At 37.4% G+C, this 26,667-nt stretch overlaps 1 protein-coding gene across 3 annotated transcripts in view; it reads right to left on the reverse strand.

Annotated features, from left to right (window-relative positions):
* The window catches only part of CCDC148 (coiled-coil domain containing 148), an 81,353-nt gene that overhangs the window by 15,461 nt on the left and 39,225 nt on the right, over positions 1-26,667 (reverse strand). For all 3 annotated transcript variants that reach the window (XM_075029125.1, XM_075029122.1, XM_075029124.1), the window contains 3 exons: positions 24,684-24,822; positions 22,343-22,549; positions 3,653-3,793 (listed from right to left, as the gene is read on the reverse strand). In XM_075029125.1, coding sequence (XP_074885226.1) covers positions 3,653-3,793; positions 22,343-22,549; positions 24,684-24,822 — 487 coding nt within the window. The remainder of the gene's footprint in view (positions 1-3,652; positions 3,794-22,342; positions 22,550-24,683; positions 24,823-26,667) is intronic.

The raw sequence follows: 26,667 nt of genomic DNA on the forward strand, positions 1-26,667 counted from the left end.
AAGGTATCAATTATGCTTATTGGCAACATGATGCTCCAGCCATTTCTTGTACCTTTTTGCCTGTGGAAAACCGCAGCACACCTCAGTATAAAACCTCCCACATTTCCTGATCTTGCAGCCTCTTGCCCTTACTGAAACTAAGCTGACCTATCCTGCCTGTTTCAGTTATTAATACATAATAATAACAACAACACACAATAATACAACCCATATTCCATGCCATCTCCAACAGGTATCGTATATTCTCTTTTCTGCATTATACTAAGTATTCTGCTATCCCAACAAGAAGAGTTAGGATGACATGGTAGATCTACAAGGGTTAGCGCTCTTGCAGTTTCTCTTTGTTGTACTTCTCACTCTTTCGTTTCCACTTTTTTTTTCTTCCATTCCACATGCAGGTACCAGAAGAGAAAGACAAGCTGGGACACAGAAATAATGACATACCCTGATGTACTTCCAAATCAGAAACCAAAGGAATAGCCAGAGAATGGCATGGTGCTTCGTACCACCTGAGGGCTGACTGAGAAACCCCTTAATTTCTTAGACCTAACAGACTTCTTGGCAATTGCTATGACAAATAGAAAGAGAAAAGCTACAAAATTCACTAAAAATTATTGCTTCCAGCAAAACAAAGATAGTGTTTACCTTGAAAAGCAAGACTGAGTTTTTGAAAAGACTGTTTATGATGACAGAAGCATATGACAGTGCTGTCACTTGTAATTCATTGACAAAACAGCATTATATTTCTAAAATTTAAAACACAGCTGGGAAAACAGAGAATAGAAGCTTTAGAAAAAAGATGCAAAAACCTAAGAAAATCTTAAGAATTTTAATAATCTAAGAAAATGTTAATTATAAAATTACTTATAAAAGCAACTGAAATTATAGGTCAATAATCTGTTGATTTCACAATTAAATGCATAAAGTTCCTGTGAAGGTCTGGGACCTTATCCTACCTCCCAAAACATAGGTAATTTATTACAATGAAATTTACTTATGGAATCATCTCACATACGAAAAGCTTCATAAAATGGCAATAAAAATAACTTCTGTATCACCCACTGAACTGTATCGAATTTAAGCCTCTTTTGGAGATTTCAGTTGAAATGGCAGTCAAAATACCATTCTCTTTATGTGATTGTGCAGAAAAACCTTTTAACTATCACGATTCAGAACAAAACAGGTCTTCCAAACAGTGTTTATATTTCAGAATTCCCAACCTATAAGCCAATCATTTCTTTATATAGGCCATTTTTTACACATGAAGGACATGAAAATAAGGATTACAGTTATAACCATATTTCTTAGAATGCTTTTATTTAATATTGTTTGGAATACTTATATTTATGAAACAAAAGGCTCTCTTCTGCAATTGTTATCTTTCTGTATTCCACATTGCCTGAAGGTTTTCTCATAAACTCTAATTAGGGACCAGTTTCTGAAATTCCATATTTAAATATACAGGGAAAAAACTGATCGGCAGTCCAATAGAGCAAATGTAGCATTGGTATTTAAGATTTAATGTCATTTTACCTATTCTCAGGTTTGGAAGAACTTGACATACCCTGCCTAGGTTACAAACTAGGTAGAGTATGGGCATTTATTTTACATATTATTCTTGCTGCCACAGAACATTCACCAGAAAAGCAGCTGCAGTATAAGGTTAGCAGCCCTTTTTAAGGTTCTAAGATGTAATATACTCAAATGAAACATATGACCATTGACCTTAAACAGCTGCTATTCCATCTGTGCATAGGCAGAGGACTGTTCTATGTAGACATTACACATAGGCCAGAGAAAAGCAGAAAGTTTGCACAACCAAAATATTTACACATAAAATGAACATTGCTGGTGGTTAGGTCAACACAGCCTCACCAAGCCTCTTCCTTCCTTGTGGTTTCAGAGCCACCTGCCACTACAAACACAGTGTGAGTAAAGACAAATAAGCGGAACAAGCTGTAACAAAAAGAAAAGCAGCAGCGAAGTTTCTCATAACCTAAGCAGCAAACTGTCATTAAATATGGGCTGCCCCTCTCTCTACCTCTGTTTCCAGTGCTGGTGGAGAAACCACAAAATCTCACAATCACACGCTCCAACTAGAACAACTTACACATTATCCATACCAGTCAAAATTTCATCACGTCTCACCCTTAAAACTCTTACATAGAAGGTGAGTGCAGACAGCAAATGTAGAAGTTCTGCCTTGATTTGTTATTTTATAACTTTAAATCCAGCATGTAAGAACAGTAACAACATATCAACCAAGAACAAATACCAGGAAACTTATGTCAGTGTGGAAAAAAAAAAACCAAACCCAAAAAAACCCAAAACAAAAAAACCCCTCAAAAACCATAAAGTTTTGTAACACAATGCACATACATATAATCTTGAAAAACTCCTGTGTCTTTTTATAGAGATTTATGTCTGAAAAGTTCATCAACAATATAAGCCAATTCACCCAGTAAACATTTGCTCCCCATAAGTTACACAGAAATGGGGCAGATAAACAAAGACAAGAAGGCAAAATCTAAAGAGAAAACATGTTAACATATATAAAGATTTTGTTTTCTTCCTTTTTTTGCATAAGCTTTCTGTAGTGTGATACATACTGATGTCACTAAAGCCTTCATATGCATCATGAAAATACTCTATTTGGAACAGTTTAGCCTTGTATTCTTAACTCTGCTTCTAACTGGCGTACGAGCACAGCTTTTAGTGCTTTTGGAGCACTTTTAGATCGCAGCTTCTTGCAAACATATTAGCATGAGTAGTTCCATAAGAGTAAAAGAGACTATTTACTCATCAGCATTTGAAAGACAAAGCAGTAAGAATCTATGACGTTTTCTGACTTATTTTTCCCAGAAATAATTATGCAGTCTTAACAAATACGCCACAAGTGAGTTGGACTCTAAGCACACCAGATTTCAGTGTAACGAATAATCAGAAAAAGAGGTAGAGTTCTAATAAAACAATCTCCTGGACTTTTGCCATATCATTTAAATAAAAAGGTCAAGACAAATACATACGTGACAGCTTGATTTTCCAAAAGCACTACATTCACTATAGTGGATTTCTGATTTTCTATTAAGTTGAAGTTTAGACTTAGGCATCAAAGTTATTTCCCAAGTAGTCACCACATCAGTACTTAGAACAATGTAACATGGAATTCTGATATCCTGAAACAGTTAATATTACCATTGTGCTTCAGGCCCACTTTTAAGGTCCTTGTGCTGCAAAATGCAGTGCGCTATCCTGCAGACAATATACTGTAAGGCTCATTTGCTGCATTGCAGCATACTTAACTGCAGCATTGGAACCTTTCATAGTCTTTGCCACATTGCTAAAAAGCACAAATTTGTAAGAGTTAGAAATTCAGTAGGGCCTCTGCACTGATGTTTTTGTGACAGTCACATACACTTATTAGTGTATGCCTTTTTTTTTTTTTTAAACATAATGAAGTAACATAACTGGTGTGTAAGAGCAGGCAGCTTTAAAGCTAAAATGGACAGTAGCAAAACTCAACTAACCATTTGCTCATCTCTACACTAATACTTAATACTTTACAAGTATACAAGGTAGTGAGATCAGTTAAAGATTTTAAAGGCAATTGTACACATTAACATATACAAAAACGTATAAAAGTTTCTCATACTTTCTCTTTCTCCTGAGCTCTACGAATCATTCCCTGTTCTTTCTGTAGCCTTTCTTTCTCATCTTCCTTTTCTTTTCTTCTGGCAGCTACAGCAGCTTCTAGTTTAGCAGCCTCTTCCTGCTGTGCTTTCCACTGTAGAACCTGGAAGAAACAGTTGAAAAGGTAGTCCTGCACCAGACTTGTGTAATACTGTGATCCTGCCAAACAGACTGGGAAGGAAACCCATGTAATCCATTTACAAGATAAGATTATAATCTTATCAGCAACACATAATCATTTAGTAAGCACCACCTTTCCGCACGTTCACGTGCAATTCGCAATGGACTAGCATAATATGCAATAAAATCACATATGAAAAGGTTCTAGGCAAAATTGCCAAAACCACCTCAGTAACATCAGATCTTAAATTCCCCTTCACTGCTTAGACTTTCAATAACATGTACATTTCTTAATGAACCTATGAACAAATGGAGACCAATGCTAACAGACCAGAGTCCGCTCGCATCCTTCAACTCAGGTATTTCTGTAACAGCACTTTGCTTCCAACCAGGACTCTGTGGAAACCAAGAGACTCCAGTGACAGAGACTTCACCTTTTGTCAGCCTTCAAACTGTGCAAAATTAGTCTAGGATCCCTGCCACCCGTTCAAAGGTTATGACCGGTGCCTATAATGGTCTTGTATACCCGACGTCCCGCTCTTCTGTGGGAAGAGAGACACCGGCTGCAGCTCAGCTGCCTGGCAGCTTTCCGGACCGCTGGCTAAGTGGGTGCAGAATCAGGACAGGACCAGCTCCACCGCAGTTCTCCTTACAGGGCCTGCCACACTTCGTAACAAAAAGTGTCAGGGACAGGATAGATCACTTAGCTCAACATGCCAAGAATCCATTCTTGGCATATTCCTGACACACTGTATTGATTAAACCAGACAACACGTCCTCAGTAACTGGCAATGGGTAGGGACTTATTTTCAATGTTCTCAAGCACACTGTTCTCAGTCAGCGTGGATCCCCAATTTACGTCGGTGTTGTCAAGAGCAGTTGTATGCTCATCTGTTTCATGCTGGTTTCAATAGGATTAATGATGTCTCCTTTTTGTTGGCTTGCCAGCTCTTTTTGCAATAGAATTGTCAAGTGCTAATAAAACTCTGTATTCCTCACAGGAACAAGCATTTCAGCCATTTTTCATCTGGTTTTCTATACTACAGTTAGCAATTTAATACTAAGAATTAAAGTATTTTAATATACATTTTTTCCACCTTTACTGCATTTCACTAGCTATGTGCACAGACTATTAATTCTTCTGTTCTGTGCTTGTGAAAGGTTTTTGTTCAGAAATCCAGTGCTCCCCATGGTCTGAGGTTCTCAGCGAGTTGCATCCGAGTGATGCTGTGTTTGCCCTGCTTCTTTGCTTAAATAACAATCATATTTTGTTCTTTGCAAAGTGTCCCAATAGACTAAACACTGCTGTGACTTTTCATGTAGTGCAGGCAAAGTAATAACATGCAAATAACATGAAATTTTACAGTGGTTGTAAAATTAAACTCTCTCTTTATTAAAAGATTTAAAGATAGCTTGTTAAAAAGATACTCTGCCTGTAACGAATGCCACAGATTAACCAACAGTTACTTTTGTCTCCTGCAACCTAAGTTTATCTTTAGAAGTTCAATGCAGTTTGCTACCATACCCAAGCATAAGCGTTAACTGGTGTGCTTTCAAGTTTTAATAAAAACTGAGTTTTAGGGTTCTTCAAGCAACTTTCATTTACGCTGTTATTCTCTCAGAGTACATACAACTTTTCCTAGCTTCAACTCCATCCTTAAAGTTAAGAATTATGATTTAGCTGAGCATTAAACTCTTTAACCTCTTTTCTTCCATTTTTGTAACTAATTCTCAGTAGAGGCCTGTTCATAATGGTGTTTCACCTTCTGAAATCTCCTTTCTAGAAAAAGCTAGGAAACAGCCAACTTCACCAATTAGATGTTTTACAGGAAGAGAGCAAAGGCCCGAGTCAAAAATTATCCTTGCGACCAGGAAAATGTAGGCAGCTAGGAGAAAAAAGGCACAAGATCCTGAAAACCCAAGCCTCTCAACTTCCCTCCCTCTCCCCCTTACTTGAAAAACACTACTAATTATTTTATGGGGCAGTGGGGTGGAAACAGGCATAAGTTTGTACATGCCAGCAAGTATTAATGGCACTGAATGAGTGTCAAAAAATGTAGTGGGATGGTTTGCAAGGAGGGAACATAAACGTGTGCACATGGAAACTGCAGGTGGGCATTGATACTTGAAAATATGCAAGAGGGATCAATTAGGATACATACATGCAAGCTGCACTTGTCCATATGTATTTGAGTGTGCAGTAATGTAATGGCAGACAGCATAGAAACAGCTATTTTTCTTTTAGCTATTCTTACAAAATTATTTCAAACTGGAATTCAAACTTGTACACTATAGAAAGAAAAATTAAAAATGTTATGCAGTGTTCCTTAGCACAGATGTTACTCTTCATATATGACTTTTCTCCTCAGAATTTTGAAAATGTTCCCTTAACAGGATCTCCTGTATATGATGATGATGATGATCATAATAACAACAATAACAATAATAATAATAATTCATAGAGCTTCTTTGGCAGTGGTAAAACTATCCTTTCATTCCTAAAAAGAAAAAAGCACCCCCCCCAAATCCTTTAACCTGCCAGTCATAGGTATGTTAAGTTTCTGTAAGAACTGGGGAGAACATTGAGCCCTTGTGGGACACTCAGAACACTCATTCTCCCCCCCCCCCCCCTAATTTCCCATTAATTAGAAGTGACATATTAACGTAAATAACCCTGAGACATAAGTACTGTAATATAAATAGCTCTAAGCATCTGCATTAAATAATTTAATTTTTTTCAGAAAAGAAAACTAAATATGACTGGTCCCACTTGAATATATACTGCATATGAATCATTTACCTTAATTTCCTCAAAATAGGTTATTAAAAGAAGTACGGGGCAAAAGTTTTTGCTAAGTAGTAGGTTTCCCCTCCCGTAATATCATGCTTTTGGTCATCCCAAATACATCCCAAGCAGTATGTTCCAAATAATTTCCAAATTTTTATTTAATGACTTGATTAATCAAGACCGCCATATCACAGCATAAATACCTTGAGCCCCCTTACCCCGGCTGTGGGAGATCCACATGCAATTCTTTATTTTGTAAAAAGGAATATGAAACCATGTTTATGGTTAAAATTATTCCAGGTTGCAGAAAACAGAATCAGAGCAGTTGAGGTTGGAAGGGACCTCTCAAGACTGTCTAAGACCACCCCCCCTGCTCAAGCAGGGTCAGCTACAGGTGGTTGGTTACCTAGGACCGTGTCGACCAAAGAGTGGAGGCTGCACAACCTCTCTGGCCAACATGTTCTAGTGTTCATCCACCCTCTCAGTAGAAAATTGATAGATGGAATGGAATTTCAAGTGTTTCAGTTTGTGCCCGTTGCTTCTCGGCCTGTCACTAGGCACCTCTAAAAGAGCCCAGCTCCATCCTCTTTGCACCCTCCCATCAGGTATTTATCTATATTGACAAGATCCCCCTGATCCTCCTCTTCTCCAGGCTGAACAGTCCCAACTCTATCAGCCTTTCCTCACAGGAGAGATGCTCCAGACCCTTCATCTTAATGAACTTTCACTGGGCTAGCTCCAGTAAGAAACAAATAATGAAACACTTTTTGAGGCAGGGACCCATATCCAGTTGTCCTCAAAATTAAAAAGAACATCCTCATTTCTAGACTAGCTTGAACCAGAGTCTTCTCACTCCCTGACACTGTAGCTGTTCCACTTGAAAACCACCAAGAAGCAGAAGAGCATCTCTCTTCCAGTGTCCAGACATCCACTTGGGAATGTCTTCTCTGCTGTTTATTTGGTGTCAAAGAATTACTCTGGTGTAGAGAGGAACACATTTTCCTATAGTTCAGTCCTCACATCATTCTCCCATATCAGTTCCCACACTCCGTTCTGGGACTCCAGTCTTTCTCTCCTATCATCTGAGATCTTATTTCCGTAACTTTGTTCATAAGTTAAAAACATCAAGTCGACAAGCAGATGCTCTAAGATTTAAGCAAGTTCCAAGAAAAAGAATCAGGCATTTGGCTATGGATTTAGGCGTAACAGAAATGCATTTTCTTGAGGAATATGCAAAGCAAGGATTCTTGTGATGTAGTTCAGCGTAGGGGCACTACCAAAAAGGCAGGAAAGAAGCAGGTAAGAGGATCTAACAAGCTTTCTTGGGAGAGTTGTCTGAACTCTCCCAAGTTCTGAAAAGAGCCACTTAAATAGTGTGAAAGAGCCAAGTATAAGGAGCAAGATGTATTCAAGACCTTTATTGCAGGGTTTTCTATAGTTCTAACACTGATAACAAATGCAGCACTAGATGGGGTCTGAACAGCTTGCTGAGCTTGGCAAGAATGAAAATGGATAAATGAGAACTTAAAGAAAAAATAGCTACACAGCAGAGGTTTATTAGATGGATACTACAGAGGAAGCCAGCGGGTTTGGGCCTGTCTCATGCGGAGGGAATGACAAATTGATTGGTTCTAAGCCATACAAGAGTAAGAATACCATCAAGTGGGCAAAGAAATCCATAGCAGCTCTGCATGCTAAAACAAGCAAGTTCCAAGGGAAGTGTCAGCAGAAGAACGTGTATCACTTAATGCAAACAGTCAATTGCAATTTCAAACCATCCATTGAAACAGAAACATGGAACAATAAAAACAGAACAAGGATGACATGAGAAGACCATACTAGCAGCTAAGAGACTTCTAGAGGGAAGGTGTCAATTTTCATAAGGCCCTATTTTCTGGAGCTTAGCTGTAATACCTGATTGAAACCTCCCCCACACTGTGAAACTTGTAACACAAGGTCTTTGTCTAAACAGAAATTTTTATTTAGCAATTTTGACAGCAATCTGCTCATACATTTTAGCAGTTTAAGAATCTAAAATAAAATGCTAAATTGTTTCTGTTACCCTTCACTTGCTACTCTAATAAACTTAAAAAGGAATGTTTTGAAAATTAATGTGGAAGAACATGCAATCATTTCTACCTCACTTGTGAAACAGACTGAAGCAAAAACATACATCAAGCTTTAAAATCTAACAACAAACAAAAAATGAATGAAATCTGCTAAAAGTCTACTCAGATTGGAGCTAGAATAAACTGCAGAAGCATTCAAAGGAACTTTAAACTTCTCTAATAACATCATGAGATTTCTGAACTGGAATGAGGTAACAGTCAAACTATGTAACAAAAAAATAGCTTTTTTAAAGTTTGTATTTTCCTATATCCTGCTTCACACTCCTTTCAAACTTTCTTCAATAATAAGATATATGCCGTTGTAAGTGGGCTCATGACATGATGCAGCTTCAGTTTCCTCCAAGTCTGAGAACTCTCTTGATCTTCTACTGGTCTTCTCCAGATATTACTTTACCTATTATCCAGGGATCTTTTTCAGTTGTTTGATTGCAGCCATAAGTTAGCACGGTGAGTCCATTAAATTGGTATCAATAAAAGCTGCAGGGAATTGATACTTCAGGGGAACTACTGACTGGAAATGGATGTTGAGAACAGAATTGGCCCAGCAGAGAGTCTCTCAAAATGACAACTAATTGAAGGAAAGCAAACAATAAAGCAGTAAGCAGAAACAGATACTAATCTAGTCTAAAATAACCTCAAGCCTCATTATTCATTCATTTTGATTAGCAGTTGTTTGCATTTCATATGCTACACTCCAGCCTCATGACAGGCCATAATCACTTTCCCTAGTTATTTTCACATAGCTCTTCTGTTAAAGCCTTTCGACTAGAGCCAGAAACAAATACTGGGACACAACCTAGATTTTCAACAGGTTTCAGACAAACAAGTGAGCATTACCAAGCATCAAATATATAACTCCGCTGAGCTGACAAAACATTAATCAGGCAGTGAGGTTCCCCAGACAAAACTGATATGCCAATAATTCAGTGCATATCTCCACTACCTTCTACAATGCTATCTACACTGCCCTAAATCACTACTAAACACACCTATTTACTCAATGGGTAGAATCTGCTTTCCATTTTTATCTAGTTAGGTTTTTTTAATGCATAAGCCCATTGCCAATCAAGAAAACAGGTAGTAACAATGACAGAAGGAAGGGAAGTTTCATTGTATTATGCTTTCCCACAATACCCGTTTATTCTTTTGTGTAGGCAGCATATGAAGTTAGTCTACATCATCCCAGGCCCTCCCACGTTTATCTAATCCATGCCTTTTCATTAAGGCAAAAGAAGAGTCACCTCCTTTAAAAAATGAATCCTAACTGCAACAAAAAAGGAAAAACTGGTAAAAAACAGAAAAGAACTGTTTGCAAAATATTTATAAAATGTGATTCAGTAGGTTGGCATTTTGCCATGTCTTCCCCACATGAAAAGTTAAAGTGATATAGGATAAAATGTTCATGACAGAGCTGAGCTAAATTAAAGTAGTTTATTATGTAAGAAATACCAAAAATTAGGAATTAAACAGCTGATTCAAATGTCAATATATTTCACTTTTTAAACCACATTCGAACATTAACACATCTCTCTGCTAGAGAGTAGTTCTAGTCCCACAGCCTCAACTTATTTAGTGAGCCAGCCTGCCTACAAAGGGGAACTTCTCATGGGAGTACCATCCACAGAAGATGGCAGGGACCAGAATGAAAAGATTCCCAAAGCAGTCCCCTGTCCATGTTGTCACAGGTTCAAAAATTAGGAGCTAGACTATCTTAACTCATGATAACGAAGGATAGAGTAGACTGCCTCGTACGGAAACCCAGCCTGCATCTGTATCTACCTTGCAAACTACACTTTACTGGGAGTTTGTACAACACATGGCACTGCAGGACCCCAACCCTATCTGAGAGCCTCTGGGCACTGCTGCAGAACAAATAACAACAACAAAGGGCAGGCAGTAAAATGGAGCATAATTGTTGAGGAATCTCTGTGGTATGTATTTCCATACTTTTAATATTTTGCTGTTTAAAAGTGACTACCTGATGCTGAACTTCCAACATTCCTACAATTTAAGCTTTTCAAGAAAACCCACTGTATTCATCAGGTTTTTCCTCCAGAGGTAGTACTGTGCAGATCTGAAGACCAAAAAAAAATCCCAAACAATAATTCTGATTCACTAAGGCAGTAATCTGGGACAAAAATGCAGAGAAAAAAAAAAAGTGTTCTTGATTGCATTCTTTCATTCCTATGAGTACAAAATCAGAAGGGTAGAGTTTACTGTTTCAATAGTAAATGTTCCATTTAAATATTTAAAAAATCCTACTAGTTAAACTAATATTGAAAATACACTAAAAACTGGATCCCCTATTGCCTGTTTCACAAAGAAGCTTACATTTTAGCAGTATAAGCACTGCCAACATTAAGTTCTGAAAGTTTTTAATTACAACCCGCATTTCAAGCACATTTCACAGTTCATGTATTACTAGAGGAGCTTTTGCCAAGTGAGTTACGAAATTGCTGTGCTGAACAGAATGCGTACATACTGATTTTCAGTTCATTATTTCAATATTGCATATTACAATAATGTAAAGTACACTACAAGCTAATTAAAGTAATAAATTAGTTCTTTCACTCTAACATCTGAATAGTAACGATGTATTTACCATGTACTTAATGCTACAGATACATCTCTTTTAATGACAAAACAATTTTTGAGATACTTTCCCTGGGAATTCCCATTAAATTAGCACATGGCAACACAGCACCATGTAAGGTTTTCTCTTTAAGCAACACTGACTTACATTATAAACAGATCTTGAAGCTGCCTAGGGTGACACAAGACGGTTGGCATCAAGCTCCTTCTAGCAGCTAAGCTGCATAGCTACGTAAATAGGAACACAGGACAACTGACTGGCATAGAGAGGGTCTGCACGGTAAAGGTCACAGGAGGAGTAAAACTAGCCTTTGAAAACTGAGGCAAAAATAGACTACAAACCAAAAGGACATAAAATGACCGGGAGGAAGAGTGTCACAAAATGACTACACGGAGCTCCAGATCAGTATTCTCGCAGGCTACACTGTGCTACATGGATATAATAAGCTGCTAGTATTCTAATTCTAAGCACCAATTCCCAGTAATCGTGTGATAAAGTCAATACTGTTTGTCATAACTAAAGGCATAAAAAGAAAATCCTCTGATATCCCCACCCCGATTCTCTCTAGCTCACTCTTTCAACCTCATAAAATGACCCAATCCCAATACACTTCCAGAATCTCCCAGAGCTTTATTAATCTCTGAAACATTTCTGCACACCTTATTTTTATTATGGTTTGCAGTTCTTCCTTCTTCAAACTGTTCACAACTTATTCTAAGAATGCCTAGGAAAAAAACATTTTAGAGGGTCTCTTCAAGAAAAATAAATTCACAAAAGTACCACCACAAAATTTGAATGAGTAAGGTGAGGAAGTATGCAACAGAATACTATTCCAGCACTGGTGAAAGAACCAGCATTTTCATGGTGGCATCACCATGCAACTGAAAGCAATAGCAGCTGCAGCAATCAGGGTTGCACAGTCAGAAATGTTGAAGTGTGATTACAAGATGACTAGAGATTCAGATAGTATTTAAAGGAATTCAATATAAAAAAAAATCATAAGCATAAAACAAGGATTCAAAGAATGCATCCAGATACATTCGTCCCACAGTTCTCCCTGGTGGTTCTGCAAAGTGGGTAGGAAATCCTAACAAGTAACAGCCATGAAGTGTTATTTCATGTTTCACAGTTGGGACAGCACAGACTACCTGAGGTTAGTGTTATATTGCATGTCATCTGTGCCAAAATTTGGTATAAGTAGCAATAAAATTCCTATTGTGTGGCACAGCTCCATGTTAGGCTACTGAAGGTACCCTTGAAAACAGAGAACAAGTTCAGCAGCTTTTCTTGTCCAGATAGAGCCCAAGTAGTCATTCAGAACCATGAAATAAGCTCTGGAAAGGATGAGTGCCAAATTACATGGGAAGCCGCATCTGCTCCTTTTCCATGGGATTATTCAGGCTAGAGTCCTCTAGGTTATCTAAGGCTTTCCTACAGCTTCTTACACTGTGCTCATATGAAGCTCAAAAGAAAGAGGAAGCTTGGAATCAACAGAGTCCAAAAGCATAGCAAGAAATGTCCACAGTTCAGATAACCAGACTGATCTACTTCTGTTGCTAGGACTAGCTCCTCTCCTTTCTTACCCTCCTTCCCAACTTCACTGCATCATCTTCATCTTCTCTGCCCAGCTTTTCTGCCCTGTTTCTTGCTGAATATGCAATTGAGTTATCCCATTTATGGTATGTCAGAGATACCTCTTCATTTTTCCAGATAGAAGCCACAAGGCGCAGAGGGGGAAAAAGTGCCTCTTAATTGCAAGTTTGGATTCACACTACGTCAACCATAACATTTTTCCTTCACATTTTTAAGATAAGGACTGCAGCCTCAGAACAAGTTGGTGACCTAAGGAATTCTGTTTACAGAGAAAAGGCTGCTTTAGAACTATGCATTTCTAGTGTGTCCTGAAAAACAAAATTAAGCAAAACAGATGTAAAAGGTGATTAAGTGATAAAACGTTATGGGCTAAAGGAATTACAAGATTGCAACATCAGGTCTTCAGTAAGGATATTCTTCTCAGTTCAGTTCCTAATGGACACATCATCCAATCAATGAAGATGATTTAATAAATTTGGCAAGCTTCTTATTTCCCCGCACAAGAGAAGGTCATTACTTTTTATCTACTATAGAACTGACCAAAGAGCACAGTCAAACCAAGATCACTAGAAGATTAACATGGAAAACTCATTAAAAGGTGACTTTCATTACCAGCAGTGTAGCCTCTTTGCTTGCATTATAGCTTAGTCATTAATACTTCAGATAAAAGTAATGCATGCTGATCTATGTCTCTTGCCTGAGCAACTCCCTTCCATTCTAAGGTGGAAAAAAATGAAAGATTTTTAAGAAAAGGGGGAAGGAAATGTAGAGGAAAATAAAAAATTAAAGACCTAGTCTCCCATAGAAGAACAAGGATTCACCCAGATAATTTCTATTAAGGTTAATAGAAGTTAAGCACATAAATTCCACTTGGGTTATGGGATAATAAATTCCTTAGACTTAAATATTTTATAAATGGAACAGGACAACAGAAGTCTGTGTTATAAAACTAAACCAATATGTTAAGTCACTAATTATACAGAAATGTCTATTCAATGACTATTAAAGAGTAGTGCATTTCATTTAAAAAAAAAGTCTTTTCAAATTTACTTGCAATCACCTACAATTTCTCATTACAAACCCTATTTCAGCTACTCAAACTTTTAAGACTTTCTGCTAGGGACTAGGAAGAAGGAAATTAATGCATGTTGTAAAACATTTGCATCTCCAGGACAGAATTGCTACAGCTTTTCCCAGACAAACATGTGAGCCTCCACAGTATTTGCACAGCAACCCTGACGCTCACAGGAAGCAATGGCTGGATACACTCTTTATAAATGGTTTGGGCATGCAGGAAAACAATGAAATTTAGGAAACAGTGGACCTACTGGTAACATATGCCAATGTGCAGTAGTTTCAACAGCTCTCAGACATGCAGAACTCACAGCACAGGTACTGGAGAGTAGATTAATGCTTGCACAGTAGGCATCTCATGGATTTCTAGATTTCCAGTTAATGACTTGTTTGCCAAGACTTTGGAAGTCAGGCAAATTTTGCCCCAAAAGAGCTGACATCTCCAAGGAAGTTAAGATGTATAGTAGACCTGCTACTGATGGGAAATTGTATCAACTGAAAATAAAACAAAAAAAAACCAACTCGCACTAATCAAACCCACCACACATTGAAATATAAAATATTGTTATTCTTGAAAATAAAATAAGAACAGAAAGTGTATGCATATATTCCTAAATGGAAAGATAATGAGATGGGTGCCTCAGGGTGTGAATATTAGAGCTTATAAAAGGGAAAAAATTAAAATGCATATTAAGAACAGTTCCCTGGAATCTAAAATACTAAGGGGCAGGGGTGAGTTTGTCAAAAGAATGTGAAAAAGCCATCATTTTTTAAATTTAGAAAGTCCTTTTTTATAAGCATCATACATATTGTTTCCCTTTTCTTGTTTGTCAGTAACCTTATGAACTGACATGAATGTTTAAAATAGCAAATGTGTCAATTATTAGTTTACTGTGGAAGGAAGTTCAGATTTACAAGGGGGCCTCCATATTAAATATCATGATCAAGTGGAAATATTACCAAGAATCATTGCTGTTTACATGTTTTGGTTCATATGCTGGTGGTAGCAGCCCAGAGAGCTGCGGTGATGAGTTACTGTCTCCTGCCAGCAGGTTAAGCACCACACTGCTCAAGCATTCTCCTGTCTGTGCTTTGCGATACCATGCTTAAAATTCTGCTGGCTGTTAGCTTCCCAACAAACACCAAGCATTTAAAAAGCCATGCTAACACCTAATCCTAAATACAAAAACCCAACACACCCCCTGCGACAGAGGTTACAGGGCAGCAAACACTCTGAAACAGCAGGTCACTCAGCAGTCCAGCAGTAGGAATCATGTTCACTTTCTGTGGGGACAAGACTTAGCTCTACTATCATGGTGAAGAACTCATCTGTATTACTTTTACAGAGAGTGGAGCACCTCCTGAGACCACACAGTTAATACATGAAGTTACTTATGACATCAACAGTTATTGACATCAACAACATAAACTATTGTGATATTAACAGATGGTGGTCTGAAGTCTCCAGTAAATTTCAACTCTAAAAACCTGTTCCTTCTTTTCTAGACTGGGGATTCTTCAACCCTGAAGACTTCTGAACAGCACCTGGAATCATGTCCAGACTCCACGGGGTCCTGAATGACAAAACAGCAAACAGTAGAAGCTAACGGTATTCTGCTTATTACGGACTTACACAAGACCTATGAGAAGTCCAGTATTAGAGCATTTGGCAATGGGATAATTAAGAAATAATACACTTGCAAGTTTGCCTGTTAATCTGAGAAGATAATCTTGTTCTGGCTGTAATTAGAAAAACAATTAAATTTCACATCCCTAGTAGACTTTTGACTCGTACTCTTGAGCAGCTTGTGCTCCACAGGCCACCTCTAAGAGGTCTGCAAGAAATAATAGAGAAAAGCAAGGCTGCTGGCATTAGGATTAATTTTGTTACATAAAAAACCCAAACCATATCTACCTCTAGAAAAATTATAATTTGAAAATCAGAAAGTGGTTAAAAATAACTTTTTTGATCATTAACAGAACTGTAGACATTTTCTTCAGCTGTAGAAGTGTTTAAATCTGAAAAAGGGATGCGAGAGAAAAGCATTTGAGCATAATCCTCAGTCATAACTAGAAGAGTGAAACAATACATTGCTTTTAGTTAGGAAACTTAGTGACAAGGGCTAGGATTGGTACCTGTAAAACTTGTGATCCAATACAGGACTGGTTTTAGTTCCCTGGAGCTGAAAGCACATCCCAACATCTTTGCTCAAGACAGTGTGTGACCAATTTATTTTTCACAGCTTGTCCTTGTATTTCCTCTCTCTTCTCAGTCAGCATTATTCAGAACATCCTTCTGTTCTTGACAACAGGAGTGTCAACATTTTATTAACGTGTTTAAATATTATGTAGGCTTAAATATTCACACATGCATAACCTTAAGTAAGCCACATTTCTATTTACACCTACTTAGCTAAATTTGATGTGCTTTTATATACAGTACTATCTCTTCTAGTTCTTTCTGCAGTTGTATGGAAAGCTCCTTTGATCCTTTACTACTTTTGCAAAATTTTAATGCAAATTATTTTGCTTGCCTGTGGTGCCACTTTCCTAGCTGAAGAAGGAAGATAATTCTCCTAAGAAAAGAAGGTTAGCATGAGCTGTCTGCTTGTCCAGCTATCCATCCTCAAGTAGTTTTGGGGATCACTGGACAATTTCAACTAAATTTGACACGTAATTGTATGTCTCAAACATACTTAAGATCCTACAAGCTTTGATAAACCTAGCAGCCAGGTAAATGAGCAAGATGAGTCTCAGGCTGAGGCACTATGTGCTCCTCTGATTGGCTGAAGTTTTGGGGCACAGTGGGTTGTCTAAATGGATCTCAGAGCTGACAAGTCAGTCCATGGTCTCCTCCCATGCAGGGTACCCCTGCAGCCCCCTGTTACCAAAACCCTGCAATTTATGCCTACTACATAAGATTAAGTATGCAGTCACGATGGCGTCCTCAGAAGAATGAAAAGAAACACACATAATGGAGTTACCACGGTTTAGCAAACTGCCCCTTGTCAACTTCAGTGGAGTGTGGCTCTGTGTGTGCTCCTAGTCCTCCCCAAATCTGGTATGGTCAAATAATGAAGAAACCATTTTCACATTTGTATGTTGTCTCATAGAGCATAAAGTGTAATTATAATGCCAGAGCAAACCACGAAGGCAGCTTAAACTAATACAGTTTCCACGCAATTGGCATAGTGCAGGCGGTCCGCTGCTGGCTCAGCTGGTAACTCAATAGTTATGTTCAGCTGATCACTTGCAATCACCTGTGCATTGCCTCACACCAGCCATCCAACTTACCATGGGTTGTGTGCAGCTAACAACATAACAAAATCACTTTAAGTAGAAAGAATGTGTGGTTATAAATTACACTACAGACACAATTTATTAAACAGGCAATAGCTAAAGTCTGAACTTCTATTTCTCTCAGATTAGTATTTACTAATTGGTACAACTTTTTCTTAATTAGCAAAAAGGACAACTATTTTTTCATTTGTAGCTTAAAACATGGAGAATGTCTGCTTTTTACACACTTCATAAATTGGTTTATCAACTACTTCTGTTGTGTGTGTACTGAAAAAGAGTGAAGTTAGAAGAACATTTCCACCTTTTTATTGTGGACTTACAGTTGCGCCACCGTAACTGTGAACAGCACCAGAAGGTAAGAAAAAACATTCAGGATGGTAACCCCTTATATCTGCCATGTGCCCAGACAAAATACTAGGCAATACTTTGTGAGAAGATTTCAACAGAGAGGTCGATAGATTCAGAAATGACAACATCATGTGACAGAACATACATGGTACAGGAAAACAGCAGGGAAAAAAGGAGGGGTGAAAGGAAAAGCAGGGAAAAGTTGAGAGACAATCTCTGCGTGTGCTTCAAGCTTACTGCGTATGAGCTCTATCCAACCCAAAAGCCATGTAATTCATCAATGCTGTGCTGACCTCAAACTAATAAATCCAGATTTATTAGCTCTGGATTAAAAACATACTACTAAGTCAGAGTTGGCTCATCTTTGGTGAATTTTAAAATCTTAGATATTTGCTCACATCCACTTTGGAGAAATACTATAGCATCCTACAACTCTTAAGTTCACCACATACTTCCTGAATGGATATCTGTATTTAAAATTTAGGTTATTAAAACTTCCTTGTATTTCTCATATCCAATGAATGAACAGGTCACCTCAGTGGTGAATAGACAATGCTTCTGAAAAAGAAAACCCCTATTTTAAATATCCTACTATTTAAATATTTGTTTTTTAAAGACTTTCCTGCAAAGTGATCATATTATAGGCAAAGTACTAGATTTGATACCTATCCAGACTTTTTTTTTTTTTTCATTTGATTGTAATATTTTCATGTTCATCTCCTATGGCAGTCAAATCATTCAAATCAGTGACCTGGCTATATGCTGAATAGGGAGATACAACTTTTTTCCCCTGAGTTTACTGGCACATCCTTTCTTCTCATTATACAGGAAGGGAGAAAGAAGGCAATCTGTGACATGCTTTATATGATTTGCAATATCCCAGTTAATTCCACCTAACTCTTTTCCTTTTGAAATTAATTTATCTTAGTTTCTGCCAGGATAAGGAATGCAAAGGTTGCTCTCCAAAAATTAACACTGTGTTGCAAGAGATGTTAGCACTAGAGTGGGGATTAATCCTGGAACAGTAAAAAAGAAAAGATTCAAAGGAAAGCAGGCACATAGCTTTATGCTAAGGAAGAAAAAGCCCTCCCTATGCATCACACAGAGGAGATTCAACTGTCCTTTTGTCTATTGTTGTATGTCTTCCCTTGAGTGTCCTTTTAAAATTGTTTTATATGAAGATGGAACATACTGGATTATAAGTATTTTAAGGTAAATTCAATAGAAAAATAATATTTTGAATGCATGCAGATACCTTAAGTGAATTTCTAAATGTATTGCAGCAAGTACTTCAACCCATGGTTTTGTTTTGTTTTCCCACAGCAAACAGGGGTGTTAAAGATACATACCAGAAACATTTCTTCTTTAATAATGTACAGTATATCCTCACCAGTATTATCCATTTCACACTTTATTTCATTCAGGTGAATACCATATGGCCCTTGGGATTTACTTCACCTGAGCTTCTTGAGTTGTTTCAAAACTCCTCCTTAGAACCTCTGATTCCTGTTAAGGACACACACTGATCTTCTGTGAGGTGGAACATGGAATAAGGATTTGAAAGTCCTTTCCCCAAGTAAAAACTGCTATAAACATTAATTTAACTTCCCTGCTGCTTTACTTTTTAATTGTTATCGTCTCTTCTCAGTCACAAGGCCTAGAGTCTCACTGATGGCATAGTTGCTTCTAGTGCATTTAAAACAGCTTTGAATAATGTATTCATTAGTCTTTTTGCTATGCCTTTGGTTTGTTGTTGACAGATGAACAGAACTGTATGAAAGTTAGGTGATATCATGTGGTTATTGCAGTAATAAAAAAATTCATAGCCTGTCACATATGAATATTTTCTTTCTCTTATGTGTTGCTCAATCTGTACCACAATTAGGAACAAACAGATTTTCACACACAGAGAAAGAAAAACCTCTTTTGAAAAACCCCACAAACTCAAAGAAGCACAGAAATTTACAGAAAGATATCCCTTTTAAACCAAATAAGTAAAATAGGCTAAATGCTTTACTGACTGGAAGTTAGATGAAAGGTGTCATATTCAGAGTCTAGTCTTCTTCCACTCTATCATCAACAGCTACTTAAACAATCCATTTTGATTTTAATGTATTTCTGCATATTCTGTCTGCAAAAATGATCTAACAGTCCTTTGCATTTTAGAACTGCTTACATATCTTACTCTGTGTGTGTGTGTGATAACTTCATTTTACAGCTGATGTAAATAGGCATATAAATGCTATGACTTTCTCTGAAGCCTGCTCATGTAATGAAGGAAATCTGTATCTCTCATTCAGAATACAAACTCTTCACAAGCATATCTGAAGTTTACTACACAGCTAAATCATTATAGCAACTACATTTTCCCCCGGTAAAGTGATACGAGTAAGATATCCTTATGCAAAACTTCCTGAAATGCAAAAAAATTAAGTCAAATAATGGCCAAAAAGAAAAAGTGGGAGAACAGCCCTATCCCTGATTTCGAGCTCTACACTCATTCCCTTAGAGACAGATTCACTTTTTACCCCATCTTACGGATCCTCATCAGGATGGGTTTTTATCACTGTAAAATAACTCATTAGACTGAGATTTACTTTTTACCTGATAGCTGCCAGCAGCCGCTTTCCACAGTATGACATTCTGTAGTTGCACACTTCAGAAATGTGGAAAGATGAACTAAAACTGGGTAAAGTATGAGTTTTCAAATGCATATACCCATCAAATCCAAACAAAAAACATGGATACATTCAGAATAATTTCTTTGAAAAACAGCTGGTTCCTTGCCCAATTTCAACTTCTGTCCTCTAGCCCTTTCAGCTGTAGAGCTGATCAAAACAAGGTCATGATGATATCCTTCTTTAATGAAAGGAATGTACCTTTTTCATTCCTCTTTTCTGGGAAACAGGTGAATTGTTTTTGTTCAAATGTTCAACATTTTAACAAAGCCACCTTTGAAAGCAACCCTTAAAAAGTATAGGCTTAATAGGTTTAAGTTTCAAACAGTTCCAGGTTACTGGGAAGAGGAGGTCAGAATCCAAAAAACTTTCAGACAATGTTCAATGCATCAGTGAGAATCTTAAGCTACATGGAGACAACATAAGTACTCCAACACTTGCTTGTTACTTTTTGTGGGGAAGAAAAAGAAAAAAAGAGAAAAAAGACTGACTCATAAATTCACAGTTCTGGAATAAATGGCCTTTCCACCTCTAACTGCAGATACGAGAAACACAGCAATTCCAGAAAGGGAGGGCTAGGTGAAAAAACAAAAACCACCAATGCCCCCAAACTCCAGAGAACCGCTTCTTACTCCACTTGGCTCCAGGGAAGCCTGCTAGAGGAGTTAAAATGGGGTACTCCCCACTTAGTCAAGCCCAGACAATTTCTAACCCTTAAGTGTTCAAATTCAAACCCTCCTATGACAGACAGCTCCAGGAACAAGAGACAGAAGGTTTTTTGTATTATTACTATAGTGAAAAACTAGCATCAACATCAAAAGTCTTAATCACATTACAGGTTTTACTGCAGTTTTCTATTTGTAGAAAACCAAAATCAAATGTTTAGTATTTACTGAAAAGTAAGGGTTCAACAGAGATAATGTTGGTAAAAGCAAGAATAATACATTGTGTATGCTTTCAGATGTTAATTTCTGTACAAGTGGAAAGTCACAGAAAGTAGTTTAAACAAATCTTAACATGCCTTTCATACCCAGAAATGTGGTTTCCCTTATAAATGCCTTAGGCATCAACATCATAACACTTTCCTCTTGTGCCCAGGCTCCTCCCATTCTATTATTTTCTCTTACAACAAAAAAACCAGGTATTTTTATATTTTTTCACCTCTTAACACAGTAAATAACCTTTCAGAATATTGTTAGACCTCCATAACAAAGGCAAACAAGTTATGGGATCCATTTTTTCAGGTCTTAGAAAGTATTCTTAAAAATAAACAGAAGGGAAGACAGATATTCATTATTTCTCTGACAACAGACTAGCATTAATCTAAAAAACTGGTGGTAGTGATGATGAATGGAACATTTCGCTTCCACTTCCGAGGGTTCTAGTGTTAAAAGCCATTATGAACTAAGCCTCAGACAGTATAGATATCAATCCCACTTTGCTGAGGAAGAAACAGAAGCACACAAATATTTTGTAATTTGTCAGTATTAGAAAGGAACCCAAGGAATATGATGCCAGACCTTTACTCCTGTAGCTTGCTTACAGTCTCTCATACTGTAAACTGCAGAACAAATCTTGTTCTTCCAATACTGAAATACAGTTAAAACTCTTCAATGGTGCTCAAAATCTATCAAAATAAATGTGATCACAGTTTATACAGAGATTATACCCACAGTATGAAACTCACAGTAAGGCCTAAAGTGTGCTAGGTCATCAAATTCTTAATCAAAAGAAGACAAACCAAGTTCAAAAGCTGGCTGAAACACTAACAAAGGTCCTTATTGGTAATGAAACACAGCATCTTCAAAACCATTTGCAAGTCAAGCTTCACAAACATACTGATCTCTGGCAACAGATTATAGTTTGCTTTTTTCCCCTAACCGCCCGAAACAATTCAATCAGGCCAGTTAAAAACAGGATTATGACAACTAGCTTCAGTTAGTTTTTCTTCACTTCAACACCGTAACTTCATTTTGAATTTCGCAGGAAAAGGCAGATTTACATGTGGTAGATTTATAACTCAACCTACCTTTGCTTTCAGATCAGCACAAATCTCCTGTTGCTTTTGTCTGGCATTAGCCAACACCGCTTCTTTCTCATGAGCAGCAGAGGCTTCAGCAACAGTTGCCACTGCCTTAAGTAAAAAGGCTTTCCTAGCTTGAGCCCAATTTAATATCAAGACTCTTCGCTGATTCCTAATGAAATGGTAACGATCCCAAGCTTTCTCATGAACAACCTAAAAAAGCAAAGCATTTCAGAAAGGTTTAAAAACTATGCATTAAGAAAATAATTCTAGACTTTTTTGCAAACCTGGAACATAATTAATTATTATATCACCAATATTCCTATGGAATCCACAATTGAGGGCCCAAAACTATTCCATCAGGTGCCAAGCACGCCGCAGTCTCCCAGAGTCGGTAGGTGGTGATGCCACTCCAGCCCTTCCCTGTTTGCCTGTACCATATGGCACTGCAGTATCCTGATGTCCCACGGTTCTTTTCTGAACTACGACTTTGCAATATGAATAAATTAAATGCAATGGTTCCTTCATGCCCTAAAGTACATAAAATGCAAGCAGATCCTTTCAATACATCTTCAGAGATATTGAGCACTCGTAGCAAGATGCGGCTTTTCGTAGCAAATTATGATCTATAGAGAAACAGAACACAAATTAAAGCAATTGTACAAATGCAGTACAGATGAGAATTAGCTTCACTTTTTCTCTCCTAACAAGAAGTTTGGAAATAGATTTTTAGCTTGCCAAACAGCATACTGCCACCACCAATGTCACCACCTAACAAAAATAGTGAGTGTTTAATCTTAAATACACCTTCTTTGGCCTTATTCAGTGATGTTCCCAAGGACATTCTTCTGTCAAGACTTTGACAGAAGTAGTAACAGGTAAGGCTGCATAGACTGAGGCAGTAGAGTCTTGGACCTGTCTTATATCCCCCCCAAAATACAAGTTACAGGGATGAAGGAGATTCTAGAGATGGTTGTCTGCTCGCAAGTGTCAAGGGGACCATTTCTGATGCTAATTTCCAGGCTTTTGGCAGGGGACGGGGATGCTGACTCGTCTGGTGCCTAGCTCACAGATATTCCTGTCAGCTCATAGCTAGATGAAGACAAGGTGGTACCACTACCTCTGGAGCTTCTCTTTGGTCAAATCCACATAGGCCACCTCATCAGAAGTTCACATTGCCATTGCTGCTGCCACAAACTCAGGTGAGCCTTGCTAGCAAGCACCTAAAGCTAAGACACTCAGAAGCAAGAAATGGGTTGGAGAGTTTGCACTTCTAAAAACAGACCTCTCTGATGAGCTGCTCCTGGATCAAGCACTCAGTGCTTGTCCACTGATCCATTCTTCTTCAGAGGGAGGAAGGCATAGAAGGCCCTAAGTATAGTATTCTAATGTAACACAAATGTTTTAAGAATAGATTCTTAGTACTGTTTTAACATTTCTTTATTTGTCATGCTAATATACATACCAAGAGATATCAGTTCAATGCAGAATTATGATTTTTAAATTTAGAAATTTTAAATTTAAATAAACCTTCAAAGAATTAGGGAGACCCATTAATAATGGCTATGCTTAAAATATACCTACATTGTACAAAGCACGTAATTATTTAGCCCAGTTCTCATAGGTAAAAGTTCCAAACTCCACAAGAACTTTATTTTTGGTGAAACTATGTTAATTATCAGCATCACTTCACTATCACTCCTTTGCACTAGGTACTCCTCAAACACAAGCAAGTAGATGGTCTAAAAATACATGCAGAGAGATAAAAAAAGACTCCTACTTTACTTATGACATCCTGAAGTGTTCTGGCCTTGAAAAGGGTTTCTCTATTAGCTGCTATGTGCTTATTCACTATGGAGTGTAAAAGGAATCAGCAATCAATTTGAAAGGCATTATGAATATAAAAATAGCCTCTCCCTGAGAGCAGGAGATAACTTTCCACTCTTCCTGCTATATATGTGCCACAGACCAATTAAAATAACTATTCCTAGACAGTGCAACAATGCTATACAGCCTCATAAAAAATAAAAATACCAACAGAAGCAGAATAGCATGACATAACTATAAAATTGTACAGCAAAAGCAGTGCTAACTAATTTTGTGAATTTGGCTGTAAGAGTATGTGGAACTATAAAATCTCCACAGTGCTTATTTTGAAGAAATGATAGATTTTCAAATTCGTGCATTTTGAAGACACGGACATCTCTTCTTCACTGTGCAGAATAAAATTTATAATTAAAAAATTTTAAAATAAAAAACTTTGATAAACATTGTTTAATACAAATGTTCACTACGTGATTTATGTAAGAATTTATATAATTGATCTAATATTTAAAACAACACTGACCAGATCATGCCTAGATTTGTGAGGAAGGTATCTCTGCAGCACATCGAGGTACAAAGTCCTCCTCCTCTGAAGATCACTTGGATACTGATTGATAACAGTCTGAAAAACCCACCGATCTTCTTCCTTCCATTCAATGTTCCTATAGAAATGCAAAACAATCAGCCCCAGTATAACTTAACATTTGAAAAGGAGAAGTTTGGTTCTAGTTTGTTTTTAAAGGCCTAACCTCTCAGTGGGCTCACCATCCTGAACCTGTAAACTAGATGTTGGATCAGAGCTGAGAAATTTAGATTTACTTTAATAAAACAAAGCAAATCTATATTGCTTTTCTAATGTGACCATTTATTGTGCCATCATTTGAGTGAATTGTTCCTTTTCTAACCCGGCTTTTTATTGGAGAATGATACCTTGTTTCTCAAATATGCTACATGAATGAATAGTCACACCACACGGAAAATACAATGTGAAAAAGGAAGATGATGATCAGTCTCTACAACTGAGCACTAAATCAAAAATGAAGTGATAATACACATGAGTAGCTAAATGAGGAACTAGCTTAAAAAAAAACTTCTGACAGCCATAAACTCATCAGCAAGGCATAACAGTCACAATTTTTTAAAATAGAAGGTGTAGTAATCAGTATGCATTCATGTATTACAGATAATTAGAGTAACAAAAAGTAACCTAAAACTAAAACAGAGTACCACAGGTTTGGATTTAGCAGATTAGATTTTACCCTCAATCTGAACTCTTGGCCTTGAAGGGATTAATGTCAGGCTTTTATTGTCAGCATTAATGTAGGAGCAGCAACACTGAGTCAGACCAAAAGGTCTCTCTATCCCCGTGACCTGTTTTCAAAAGTGACTAAAAGCCTAGGGAAAATTAAAAGAAGGCAATCATATGACTCTACCCCCCACCAAATTCCTCAGGCCTCCTGCTGTTTGCAGCTCTTGGACTTCCTGAGCCAGCAGTGGTGTCTTGGTATTTAATAGCACTGCATTCATTAAGATATTAGAACAACTTTATCCTTACGCAGGCAGAAACATCAGGTATTTTAAAAAGAGGATTTTCTGTGAGATGCTCATATATAATTAATGTTAAACTAGATTTTATGATAGGATCTAGCATTACGTCTAAAGAGAGAATAGTGAACACGAGTATTAAAAAAATTCTATGCAATTCAGTTTTTCTTTAAAAAACATTGTACAGTAAAACCACAGTCATTTACCATTATACAATATTATGGGATACCAAAGGAGGAAACAAGAAAATATCTCTAGACCTGTTAGTTTTAAGAAATGAAAAGCTTCACCTACAGACATATCTCAAGAATGCAAAGACACAATATCCTGTTTCAACAAACCATTTTCAAAGTAATATCCTGTCAGGCAAGGGAACCCAATCTCTGGATGACATGCATTTCACCTTTTTTCCTCTCTACTGCCACTTTCTGCCGTTGCATGCTTTGCCGTGAAGTTGGCACAAATTTGGACAGAGGTCCACTTATCTCCAGCTACCTAAAGGCAGTTATTTTACAGTTTTCTTCAGGCAGACTAATGGGCTTTATTTTTACTCTTATGGTCTTAAGAAGGATTTAACCTTCACCCATCTTCCTAGAGACAGCTAGTGATCAGACGTTCTCTCCTCCTGGCTTCAATTCTTCATCCTCTGACTTTCATGAAACAAAAATGATTCTTGGCTTACTATGACATTTTCAGCACAGAATCATTATTCCAGGATCAGAATGGTGGCAACTCCATGATAACCAACTATGAGGAAACATTAAAATTATTATTCCCTATTAATGAACACCCTGGTTCTTACACTCTATATGTACTTTTTCTGTATTTTGTTTTTCTTTGAATAAATGTTAAAAGTTACACTTGTCTTTTATGCAGACAGCATCATGATGAAGATGGCCAGGTAAGGAGAAATCACATCCTACCTCCTTCAATAAACTCCAATAACATTATCATAGCTATTA

The sequence above is a fragment of the Buteo buteo genome, chromosome 5, assembly GCF_964188355.1.
Source record: "Buteo buteo chromosome 5, bButBut1.hap1.1, whole genome shotgun sequence".
In the NCBI taxonomy this organism is placed as follows: domain Eukaryota; kingdom Metazoa; phylum Chordata; class Aves; order Accipitriformes; family Accipitridae; genus Buteo; species Buteo buteo.